Source organism: Myotis lucifugus, unplaced genomic scaffold, assembly GCF_000147115.1.
Source record: "Myotis lucifugus unplaced genomic scaffold, Myoluc2.0 scaffold_1, whole genome shotgun sequence".
Taxonomy (NCBI): domain Eukaryota; kingdom Metazoa; phylum Chordata; class Mammalia; order Chiroptera; family Vespertilionidae; genus Myotis; species Myotis lucifugus.
In genome coordinates this window covers 30,455,799-30,468,120 of record NW_005871049.1, presented here as the reverse complement: position 1 = coordinate 30,468,120, position 12,322 = coordinate 30,455,799, and the positions used below count along the sequence as shown (strand labels likewise).

At 35.9% G+C, this 12,322-nt stretch overlaps 1 protein-coding gene across 1 annotated transcript in view; it reads right to left on the bottom strand.

The window, feature by feature from the left end:
• Positions 1 to 5,763, bottom strand: part of ANXA10 (annexin A10) — a 43,792-nt gene extending 38,029 nt beyond the window's left edge. The window contains exon 1 of the mRNA XM_006081875.1: positions 5,688 to 5,763. Within this exon, the coding sequence (XP_006081937.1) occupies positions 5,688 to 5,727 (40 nt within the window). The 5' untranslated portion in view covers positions 5,728 to 5,763. The remainder of the gene's footprint in view (positions 1 to 5,687) is intronic.
• Positions 5,764 to 12,322: the final 6,559 nt, after the last annotated feature.

The window sequence follows — 12,322 nt, the reverse complement described above, 5'->3', positions numbered from 1 at the left end:
AGAGAGCCCAGAGAAACACTTGATGAAGCCAAGGTTCTTCCTATCTCTTATTTTGGAGCTATTACTACAGATTGCCCATTTTAAAAGATCCAGTGAAAAATACAGGGAAGTGAAAATACAGTCTTTCTTCAACCACCTCTCCTGCCCCACCCAAAAAGGCTTGCCTACATGGGAACAATATCTTTCTTGTTTTACAGTTGGAGAGATATGACTTATAATGAACATACATGAAGACACAAATACATTAAGGCAAAAGAACCTCCAATAGAAGAAAGAGATATAAAGAAGGAAATTATACAAGTACAAGGGGTGTGCACCCTCCTGGGAGATGGTGTGAAACTCTCATGATTTACAGGGAACATGTTCTCTCCTAACAGAGACTCTGTTTTTGGGCTCCGAAGGCCTCTAGCCCTTGTATACCAGCTCATTGAACTGACATCACACCCAAATGCACAACTCGGTTAGATACATTTAGCTGTAATTATAGTCATAGGAAAGTGATCAAGAAGGCCTTTATATTTTCCTCAGCTCGACTAAAATTTAGATAGGTTTCTTTCTGACCATAGGCCCTTGATCTTCATTTTCTGAGAGCATTTAATTTGGAAAACATGCAATTGTAAATTATTTCTTTATCCTTTTCATATGTAAGTCTTCTCCCAACCACTTCCCAGTTTTATAGCCCATAAATGCCTTCCTCAAGGACACGGGAGCCATTCCTTTAAAATATAATCATTAGGAACTATAGAGTCACTATCTCCCCATCTCTTGGAAGGTAGAAACCTAACTTCCATAAGTACCAATTAACAAATACCGATGCCCCAATCACATTGACCAATGCTCCCAAACCCCATTGTCCTCCAGTGCTTTTCCACCAGCTCACCCCAGGCTTAAAAACTCTTCTGTGTTTTGTTTGGAAGGACTTGAGTTCAATCTCTTGCCTCAATTGAAAAAAATCTTGATCCCGACTGCAATAGAATTGAATAAAGTCTTCCTTGCCTGTTTAATTCTTTGTGGTACAATTTTCTTTGGCCAAAGGAGATATTTAATGGAGATGAGAAAAAGAATGAATTGAAAGGCTGGGATGTTAAGTAGATCACCTTTTTGGAAATGAAAGCCATCCTGGATAGCCTCAGGCTCAGGGGAAAGCTGTGGGTCAGGTCCTGACTGTGCAGATGAGAAACAAAAGGAAGAGCAAGGTGTTTTCTGTAGATGAGAGAAAAGCTGAAAGCTGGAAAATGGAGGAAGGGAGACATAAAATCACCTTCAAAGACTGTACTTTATAATTTGTGGGGGAAAAGGCAGCCTCCAGTGAAGAGGCATAGAGCAACATGGTACCATGCGCTCAAAGTCCTGGACTCAAAGGACCTTAAGTCGTTCCATAGGTATCTGTTAGATGTATAATTGGCATTCCAAAGTTAACATGTTTTAAAATAATAAATAGAATAATTTTCAGTTCTTTCCATTGTTATTTTTACTATCATCTATCTCATTTATGTAATTACTATTTTTTTAAAAAAATATATTTTTATTTTTATTTCAGAGAGGAAGGGGGAAGAGAGAGAGAGAGAGAGAGAGAGAGAGAGAGAGAGAGAAGAAGAAGAAGAAGAAGAAGAAGAAGAAGAAGCAGAAGAAGAAGAAGAAGAAGAAGAAGAAGAAGAAGAAGAAAAGAGAAGAGAGAGAAACGTCAATGATGAGAGAGAATTATTGATCAGCTGCCTCCTGCATGCCCCCTACTGGGGATCGTGCCTGCAACCCGGGCATGTGCCCTTGACTGAAATCGAACCTGGGACCCAGGCTGACACTCTATCCATTGAGCCAAACCAGTTAAGCCCCATTTATGTAATTATTAATTGCGTTTTTTTTTGTTGTTCTGTTGAGATTATCCACAATCTACATCTCTGAATTACTCTTTATTTTTTCAAAGTGTTCATACCAATTCTTGCTCATTTATTCTTCCAGAGATATTTCAGGAGAATTTTATTAAAAATGTTTAATTAAAATAACTTTATATTTTATACTCTGGAATCAATTCAGAAGAGTTGTCTTTCTGTCACTAACAAGATATATCTGCCGAATTATTTTTGTTTGTTTTTCCTAAAAGATTTAGTAAAGATTTGTATAATTTTTGTAAATGACAAGAAACTTACTTTTGTTAAAATTATTTATTTTTGCCTTTCTATGGATATTTAAAGTTATTTTTATTTTGTTTCTTAACACATCATTGCTTAAATAAAGAAATGTTATTGAATTTTATGTTTATCTTACATTCAGAAAAATCATTCAACTCATAATTTTTAATAACTTAGTTGATTACCTTAGATTTTGAGGTATATAGTCTGTAAATAATAATGATTTCTTCTTTAGAATCTTATGTTTTTCTCTTTCTTGCCTTATTGCATTAGGACAAGAATTTCTAAATAATTTTTATTTTCAGCAGAAAAGCCTGGCACAATGAACCATAGCAAGTTATAGACTTTTATGATGTAGAATTTGTTCCTATTATTTGTGGTAGTTTTCTACAATGTCATGATGAACATCAAATTAGTAAATGCTGAACTATTGCTCCTGGGAAAAATATTGGGTTAGGTTTCTATGACCTTATGGTCACAGCATTTTTGTTAGCAGAAATGCCAATTACATTACAGATGCTTGTTCATCAATGTCCTTGTAAAACAGCCCGATCAGCATCGGAAATATTCTCTTCTTCATACACTCCTCCTGCATAAAACTTAGAAGGCATTTTAAATAATACCTTAAGGAGGTATTCTGCAGCTTCCTGCTCTGCAGGGCTTGCCTCATTGAAAGTTTAACAGTTTTTATGCAGTACCATCTTTTGAAAAAAGATGCAAGCCAGCCAGCACTACTTCCCAAAGAAAGCTGAGCATTACCCTTTTTACTATTATTATCAGTTACATCTCATGAACTCACAAATTTATTTGCTTTTCCATAACTTTCTAGCATGTATATTACTTTAGCGTATTCTGGACAGCCTCATCCATAGATCAAAAAGTTTTCTCTTTTTTTCTATTATTTCAATAACCAACAAAATGAAAAAGTAGCCCACAGAACAGAAGAAAATATTTGCAAATCATATATCTAATGAGTTAGTATCTAAAACATATATAAAGCTCTCATATAATTCAGTAGTAAAACCAAATAATTAGATTTAAAATAGGCAAAGGACCTGAATAGACATTTTCCCAAAGAAGACACACAAATGGTCAACAAATACATGAAAAGGTGCTTAAAATCAATTAGGGAAATGCAAATCAAAATCATGAGATATCACCTCACACTTGTTAGAATAGCTATTATAAAAAAAGATGTGAGATGTGAAAAGGGAATCCTTATGTACTGTTGGTGGGAATGTAAATTGGTACAGCCACTATAGAAAACAGTATAAAGGTTTCTTTAAAGTTAAAATGAGAACTACTAAATGATATAGCAATCCTACTCCTGGGTTTTTATCCAAATAAAAAGAAATCACTGTATTGTAGAGATGTTGCACTCCCATGTTCATTGTAGCAATATTCACATTAGCCAAGATATGGAAATCACTTAGGTATTCATAAATAGATGAATGGATAAAGAAAATGGGATCTATAATAATAAAAGCATAATATGCTAATTAGATCAGATGTCCTTCCAGATGACTTTCCGGATGAAGCCGGGGCTGCTGCTGTGAGGGCCGGGGCAGTGGCCGGTGCCAGCAACCAGGGCTGCAACCTCGGCCCTTGGAGCCCCTTGCACGAATTTCATGCACCGGCCTCTAGTATATACATAAGTACACATACACACAGTGAGGTATTATGCAGTCATAAAAAAGAAGAAAATCCTGCCATTTGCAGAACCTGGATGTATCTTGACAGCATTATGCTAAGTGAAATGAGTCAGAGTAAGACAAATACTATATACTATCACTTGTACATAGAATCTAAAAAAGCTGAACATCAGGTGCTGGGGGTGGGGGAAATGGAGGAATGAGTTATGGGGATCTAATGTACAGAAGAAGACTTCAGTTAACAATACTGTGTTGAATAGTTGGGAGTTGCTAAGAGAGTAAATCTAAATGTCTCACCGTAATAGCAACAAAAATGGTAATTATGTGAGGTGGAGGATGTGTGAACCTTTACTCTGTTAGTCATTTTGCAACTTATAAGTATATCAAATCATCACATTGTGCGCCTTCAATGTATATATGTTATATATCATATCTTTTTTATCATTTATATCCTAATAAAGCTGGACACAAATATCACAGCTACTAAGGAAGATATTGGTAATTGTCTTTTATAGCTGCACTTTGCCAGGGTCATTAGAATGGATAAACTTTTAAAGCATTTTGAGCTGTGTCTGTCCTCTGGCTTGCTAGAGTGGACACTGCAATTAAAACCAAAACCTCCTCAATTTCTTCAGCCTAAAACACTCACAAACAAACAAAAAATGACAGTGGTCACAATGAATCCATATTATGTCCCTGAAATTACAGTGGCAGGAAAATTTAAACTGGAGCAAAGAAAATTTTATTCAATGAATAGATTGCTCTGATCTACAGTTTTAAAGCAAAAAGTACTCTCCTGAATAAAAAGTTAATCCATAACTTTTTGTTATCTTATCTCTCTATTTTTTTCTAGTGACTGTTGATATTTTAAAAGGCATGACAGCATTGCAAACTCCTCAATCGACTTTAAAGAACACATTTAAAGTCCTTTATTATTTTCCTATGGGGTTCTGCTAGTGAATAAAACACAAAGTGAATCCAGTTCTCATGAAGGTGACCTTGTCTTTAAAGTTAAGAGATTGCTTTCTTATGAAAGGCTGTGCATGTTTTATGCAAGCATTTTCTTTAATGTTGCCAATGTTTATCTTCATGCTCACCACAAGTCTTCTTAGGATAGCTATTGCTTAACGAAAATAGATGGATGTTTAACAGCATCATATCATATCTTAAAAATAAATCGTTTTTAAAGACCCCAACAATTTTCCTCCCTTCTCCATATATTTCTTTTCTAAACTTTAATTTCATTCATTGACCATCCGTTTATTAATGACCTGCACTCCAGACTCAAAGCTCTGGGAGCTCAGGGACCTAAGGGAGACAAAAGGGACACCTACAATGAGATTAGGGTGCCCAGGGTTCGGCATCTCTGGTTGTGTTTGGAGTTCCCAAAGAACGATTCAAAGAGGAAGACTCATTTGAGGAGATTCTTAAAGGAAAAAAATTTGGATGTAAATTAAACAGCATTCAAGGGAGGGGGTTATTGGGCCAGTTTATAAAGATGTGGAAAAGCAGCTTCAATTGCGGTGATAGCAGGAAGTTTGATTTAGCTAGAAGTAGAAGTAGCAAAAGAAACAGGCTAGAAAGAAAACAAGGGCAAAGAAGGATGTTTTATGCCAGAATGAGGTTTTTGGGGGGCTCGGGATTTCATTTAGTAGTTAGTGATGAGACATTTAAGGATTTAAGGCAAAAACATGTCAAGATCAGATTTGCAATTGAGTGAGACAAACATCTTCACCATTATTGTCCTAGTCTATTATTTTTCTTCTTATTCTACTTCTTTGCCCAGCTTTTAAAAAAGTGTTTGTTTTCTGTTAGACATCAGATATTTATACCCATATTACAGTCTTAAAATAAGGTAAAGCAAAAAGTAATTATTATAAAAGATGATAGAAATGATCAGGCTTACCAAATCCTTGGAGTGCCCCCCCCAGCATTTGGGCATCCATGATGGGGTTGAAATTGGGAGCCGGGAAAATGGTTCCTTGCGCCTGGTGGGAAGAGTTCATGAGAAAGAGATTGCAGTAATTTGCACAAAAGATTTCAACATTTTTTCCGATAAATGAAAACAAAAGTACATAAGTACATTCTACATGTTTAAATTGCTCTAAGATGTACACATATATCTATGAGTATAAGGAATACAGTCAATAATTTTGTAATAAATACATATGGTGCCAGATGGGTACTGGAAATACCGAAGGGACCATTTTGTAAGTATTAGAATGTCTAGTCACTATGCTATACACCTGAAACTAATACAAAATTATATTGAATGTAAATTATAATTGAAAAATTAAAAATACCTTTGAGAAAAAAAGTTAATTGTATGTTACTTGCAGAGAGCAAATTTGGTTGAATTTTAAAAATCTATTTTCTATTATTTGGTATCTGTTATTCATCTAGAAATTGTAGATCTTAGAAACAATTAATAGGAAAATGTGATAATCAAATATATATCTTCTTTCTTTGAAGATGCTCACCTGAGGATATATTCATAGATTTTTAGAGAGAGGAAGGGAGAGGAGAGAGAGAGAGAAACATTGATTGGTTGCCTCTCACACCTACCCCAACCACCAACAGAATCTGCAACCCCAATTTATGCCCTCACAAGGAATAGAACCTGAGACCTTTTGGTGTATGGGATGATGTTCCAACCAACTGAACCACACTGGTCAGGGCAAATACATCTACACTAATAAAAGAGAAACATGCAAATTGGTGTCACTCCACTACGTCCACCAGCCAATCAGGATGAGTATGCAAATTAACGCAACAAAGATGGTGGTTAATTTGCATATGCAGGCACAAGCGAAAACTGAAGACTGAAGACTAAAGAGGCTTGGCTTCTCCGCTGCAGCCGGAGTGGAGAAGCCTAGCCTCGCAGCTGCGGCCAGAGAAGAGAAGCCAAGCCTTGCTGCTGCAGCTGGACCAAAGGCCTGGGTCCCGGGTGCCAGAGGAAAACCGGTGCTGGCAGCCAGGGGAAGGAAGGCCCATTGCGCGAATCTTTGTGCAACAGACCTCTAGTATCTTCTTAATAAACAATAAGCATTTTAGGAATTGGATACTATTTCATAGAAACTGAAAAGAGAACTCTATTGGGGGTATTTATGTTATATATATATGAATTAGAAGTGACACTTGCCACTACAGCTTTTTTTATACATCAGGGCCCTGAAATATTGAAGAAAATTGAAATGCTTGAATTTAGATTATAGGATTCATAAAAATCTAGATGATGTAGTTAGGGTAGAGAATTTTTAGCTGAAGCTTGCAGCTGCAGAGGAAAACATGGAAACCTGACTGACATTTCATTTAAATTCTGTCTCTTGCCAATAATAAAATGGCAGAACATTTAAGTTAGGCTTTCAAACCACACGGTCTGTTATTTCAGACAGAGCCAGCCAGGACTAGGCACCATATGACCACACTCAGCTCACAAGAACCATCAATCAAAATTTATTAAAGAAGGGGATCTCTCCCCTTGTTTGTTTTCAGTGTGCCCAGAAACATTGGAAAAAATGCCGTTTCACAGCAAACAGCTCTACTGGCCTTGAGAACTCAGGCATTTACCGAGCTCTTCCGCAGCGATAACATCTTAGCTGCAGAGGGAGGTTTCCTGTGCCCATTGTCTAATGGTAGAAAACTAATTAATTAATGAGAGGAAGACTGGACCATAATTTCTAGTCCCAGAAATATGCCAATACCAAGATATTTATGAAAAGGTTTTTGGAGGATTGTTCACTTGAGTTAAAACTAATAATTAAATTCAGGTTGAATTCCATTTGATTAATATTAACAAACCTGAATCTATTTGAAGTAGACTGAAACCATATAATAATTGTGATATGGCCATATTTTCATATTTATAAGTACGACCATGTTAATAAAATATGCTTCTTTTTTAAAAATGTATTTTTATTGTTGATAGTATTACAGATGTCTCCCATCCCCCCCCCCCTTTACTCCTCTCCTCCCAGATCCTCCTCACCTCCCCAGGTCTTCACTACCCTTTTGCCCGTGTCCATGGACTATGCATATAAGTATGTAAGTTTTTTGGTTTATCTTTTCTTTTTTAAAAAAATATATTTCTTTATTGATTTCAGAGAGGAAGGGAGAAGGAGAGAGAGAGAGAAACATCAATGATGAGAGAGAACCATTGATTGGCTGCCTTCTGCACGCCCCCTACTGGAGATGGAGCCTGCAACCCAGGCATGTGCCCTTGTCCAGAATTGAACCTGGGACCCTTCAGTCCGCAGGCTAGTGCTCTATCCACTGAGCCAAACCAGCTAGGGCAAGTTTATCTCTTCTTATCCCCTCAACCCCACATCACGGTATGTCAGTCTATTCCATGCCTCCATGCTTCAGGTCTTATTTTGTTGGTGAAGTCATTTTGTGCATTAGGTTCCACAAATAAGTGAGCTCCTGTGATATTTGTCTTTCCCAGATTGGCTCATTTTACTTAGCATAATAATTTTCCAGGTCCATCCATGCTGTCCCGAAGGGTAAGAGATCCCTCATTTTTACATCTGCATAGTATTCCATAGTATAAATGTCTCACAGCTTTTTTTATCCATTCCTCTACTGATGGCCATTTGGGCTGTTTTCAAATCTTAGCTATTGTAAATAAAACTGCTAAGAACATAGTGGTGAAATATTCTTCTTAAATGCCTGTATGGACAGATATATGTAATTAAAATAAGAGTATGGTATACACGTTATTTTGCTGTAGTGCATGCATGTACAAACTAAAGTCCAGTTTGCTTCTAATATCTCAAGTTTATTGGAGATGATGTAGAAACTGAGTTCTCTTGAGCCACTCCTCAATTCTGGAAGCTATTAATTAGGAGACAACAGGAGTTTTATCTTCCTTATTTGTTACCCTGTGTCATTATGTGAGACTCTATTAGAAAAATAGACTTTGGTTCTTTTTTATTTATTGAGTTTGGATAGCTGGTTGTAATGCAAATGCCTAGGTTGAGCTCTCTTCACCTAAAGTGTTTTCTTTTTAACCTGTCATCCCAGAGGAATTTAAGATTTAATTTTTTTGAAATATCAGCTATACCATTAAATGTGAAAATGATTTTCTTTTTTGCTATTTGTCACTGCCTTTTACTAAGTCCTTTTTGTCTACGTAGTTCTTTCTCAGTTTTTTCATTGGGAAAATTAGAGTTAGATGACCTGTTTGGACAGATTTTGTGTGGACACTACCATTGATTGCCTTAGTGACCCTAATCTTGTTGAGTGCTCTCAGCCAAAGGGCTGTTTTAAAGTATAAAAGAGAAAATGTATTTGAAAGCAATGATGCTCCAGTGGAAATCATGTTCTTTCATGGGATCATGAGGAAAGCATTTCGTGGACCCATGTTCGGGAGATTGTGGTATGATAAGATGTATTCGGTGGACATAGAAGGCTGCCCCAGGTTTCCAATGTCCCATCCCCATCCATCCCACCATGGAAAAAGTCCAACCTGGTCTTCATCAAGGCCAAAACAAAGGCCAGTGTCCAAAGTTTCTTATTTTTATGCAGGTTTTTAACTTCATAATTTACTTTAAATATTAATTGATTTTAGCTATACATATTATAGCTCATTATATCCCCTGTCAATTTATTCAATTATTCTTTCTAGAAAGTAAAAATGAACAATTTATATGTATAATAGGTTGTGCTGCATACTATTGTTAGTTTTGCTAATGTAAATGCAATATATATACACAACTAATTAAAGGCAGAAGTGATGTTTTATCATAAAACTCTAACAAAGTACCAAGGAATTTGGAGGAAAGAGATAATCTTCAAGTGAAAACTAGAGTTCAAGGGAAGGCTTCTTGAAGAGGTTTCATTTGAGGCAAAAATCTCATATTTGATTAACTTTCAATAAGTGGAAATGCATTACTTGGAAAAATAATGTCTTCTGAGGTTCTACTTTATTTTCAAGATAGTTTTATGTGCTTACATTATTCATTTTTTTCATTATATCATATTTTTTTCCAGTGTAATTTTCTCATTAGGAATCTAAATAGTAACTAAATGCTTGGAATGAAGAGAACAAAATAAAACTGTGAAATACAGTCTTATACATAATGGAAAAACTACATATCTTACTATATATTGTTATATATAATATTATATAGTACTAATAATGTTACATTTATATATAATGTTTCTAAGGAAAATGTTATATAAAATAAAGCTATTCATAATTAAACATAAAAACAGGCATTATAGATAGTAAATATTTTCAGTGATAGTGTTTCTATCAACTTTGATTGTTTACACATATATTCTGTATTAGTCAGATAGTTTAGAATGAATTGTCTAAAAATATAGAGAAAAACAGGAAATAAAAATGTTTCTTCTTCAGATTATCTTTCTCCAAATAAATAAGACTATACATAAAGATGTTATTACATCTTTTAAAAATATTTTTAGAATTATGTTTAGAGATTATTTCCTTTAGATTAAATCTCTAAAAATCTCCTTTCACATCATGAAATAGTTCTCACTGAGAAATCCTATTCTAAAAGGTTTAACACCTTCCTCTGAATGAAATGCCCACTGGATTTTGAATAATGTAGGCAACAACTCCCCATTTATTAGTATGACTTTTTAGAAAAGACACAACACTGGTACCATCATGCAATACCTCGTGCTCTGAGAGAACAAGCACAATACAATCACTTCACCCACAGGTTGGTCTGAAGGATTTTTGGGGGGCTGAGAGCACAGCATAAATCAAAGTGAATAAAAAGAACCTGCAGGGTTGCAATAGTGTCCTCCCCAAACTTGTAACCTGTGTCTGTGCCCACTGTGTGACTGATCATCACATGATGCTCTGCATAATCATTTCAGCTGAAAGAGAGGAACTTGTGTTTTTATTTAATCTTTTTTTTGAAGCTCAGTTGTTCAGTATAGGCTGATAAGGCTGACTGTGTGCCCACCCCTCCACACACACCTTTTTTTTATAGCTTTACAAAGGTCCCCAACCCTTACTCAATGGCAGAACTGCAAACAGGAGACTCAGTTCCTGTTCACCAGGAGCTTAGTTTTAGCTGGTGGAACAAGACGGCGATAAGAAACCTTGGTACCATGTGGTGTACGCCTGCCAAAAATTCTACTCAACTTTCCTTGTGAATGGTCTAGCTAATAATAAGGTGCCATAACACTATTTCTATTTTCATCAATGATATATTATTTATAAACCTGAAATAGCATTTAAATCTAATGACTATATCCTTGTCCCATATAAAATAATGTGTAAATCTATTGGTGTTCTAGAGGTGAAGGAGGCACTGTACTGCTTACTATTTGTATAGCTACTTTGCAATTAAACACTTTTATGTTCCTTATTTAATTTGAAGTTATCAGCAAGGCTGTATCAGGCAAGGCAAGTGTTCTTATTTCTATATTGCATATCAAAATGATGACTCGATATTTATACAAGGCCATTGGCTTAACAGTTGGCAGTCCAGAATACTAGTGCTCTGACTTTGAATCCAGTGCTTTTCCAGCACATCTTATCTCTCAGTCCTTTTCTCTTTTTCTGTTATATTCTTATTTTTCAAAAATTAACTCTACTTTCATATATTTTTTATGTCTCTTATAAACAGTTAAACAATCCTAATGCTTATAATGTAATCTCAAGGGGATAAAACAGAATCACATTTTTTAAAGGTTAAATGAGAAGCAAATTCAATACAGGGTCTAAGTGATTGATCACACTCAAGGAACACATGCAGTCCTGAATTTCACACTGAAGATAGGGGTTATGCTGACATTTAATGTGTGAAGAACTGCAATTCATGGGTTTTTAAAATTTAGAGAATAATGCTTTATTGAAGTATAATTTACATATAGCAAATACACAAATATATGAATATAGCTCTGTTATTTAGGGCATATGTATATTCCCATGTAACTGTCACTCTGATTAAGATATAGAACATTCTAGGACCTTAGAGTCTTTTCTTGTGCCCATTCCCAGTCAATTCCCATGCCACTCTCATATTCAGGCAACCACTATTCTGTCTCTGACATTAAGTTATCCTGCTTTCCCATTTTATGTAGGTGGAATCCTTCAGTATGCCAACTTTTGGGACTGGCTTACATTTCACTCAACATTAATATTTATTTATTTTAAAATAAATTTTATTTAATACTAGAGGCCCGGTGCGTGAATTTGTGAACAGGTGGGGTCTGGCTAGCTCGCCCCGATCAGGGCCATTTGGGGCTGGCTGGTCAGGGGGAGGGACCATGGGTGGTTGGCCAGCTCCATCCCTGATTGTGGGGTGGGGCGATCAGGGATGGCCAGCCATCCCCGTTCCCTGGTCAAACTCCCGGTTGAACTCCTGGTCGAACTCTTGGTTGAGGGGACAATTTGCATATTAGGCTTTTATTATATAAGATATTGGGGTGGCATTGGTTAATAAAAGTACACAGGTTCAAGCATACAATTCTATAATAACTCATCTGTATATTGTATTGTGTGTTCACTATCATAAGTCAAGTCTCCTTCCATCCCCATTTATCCCCCACCCCTTTACC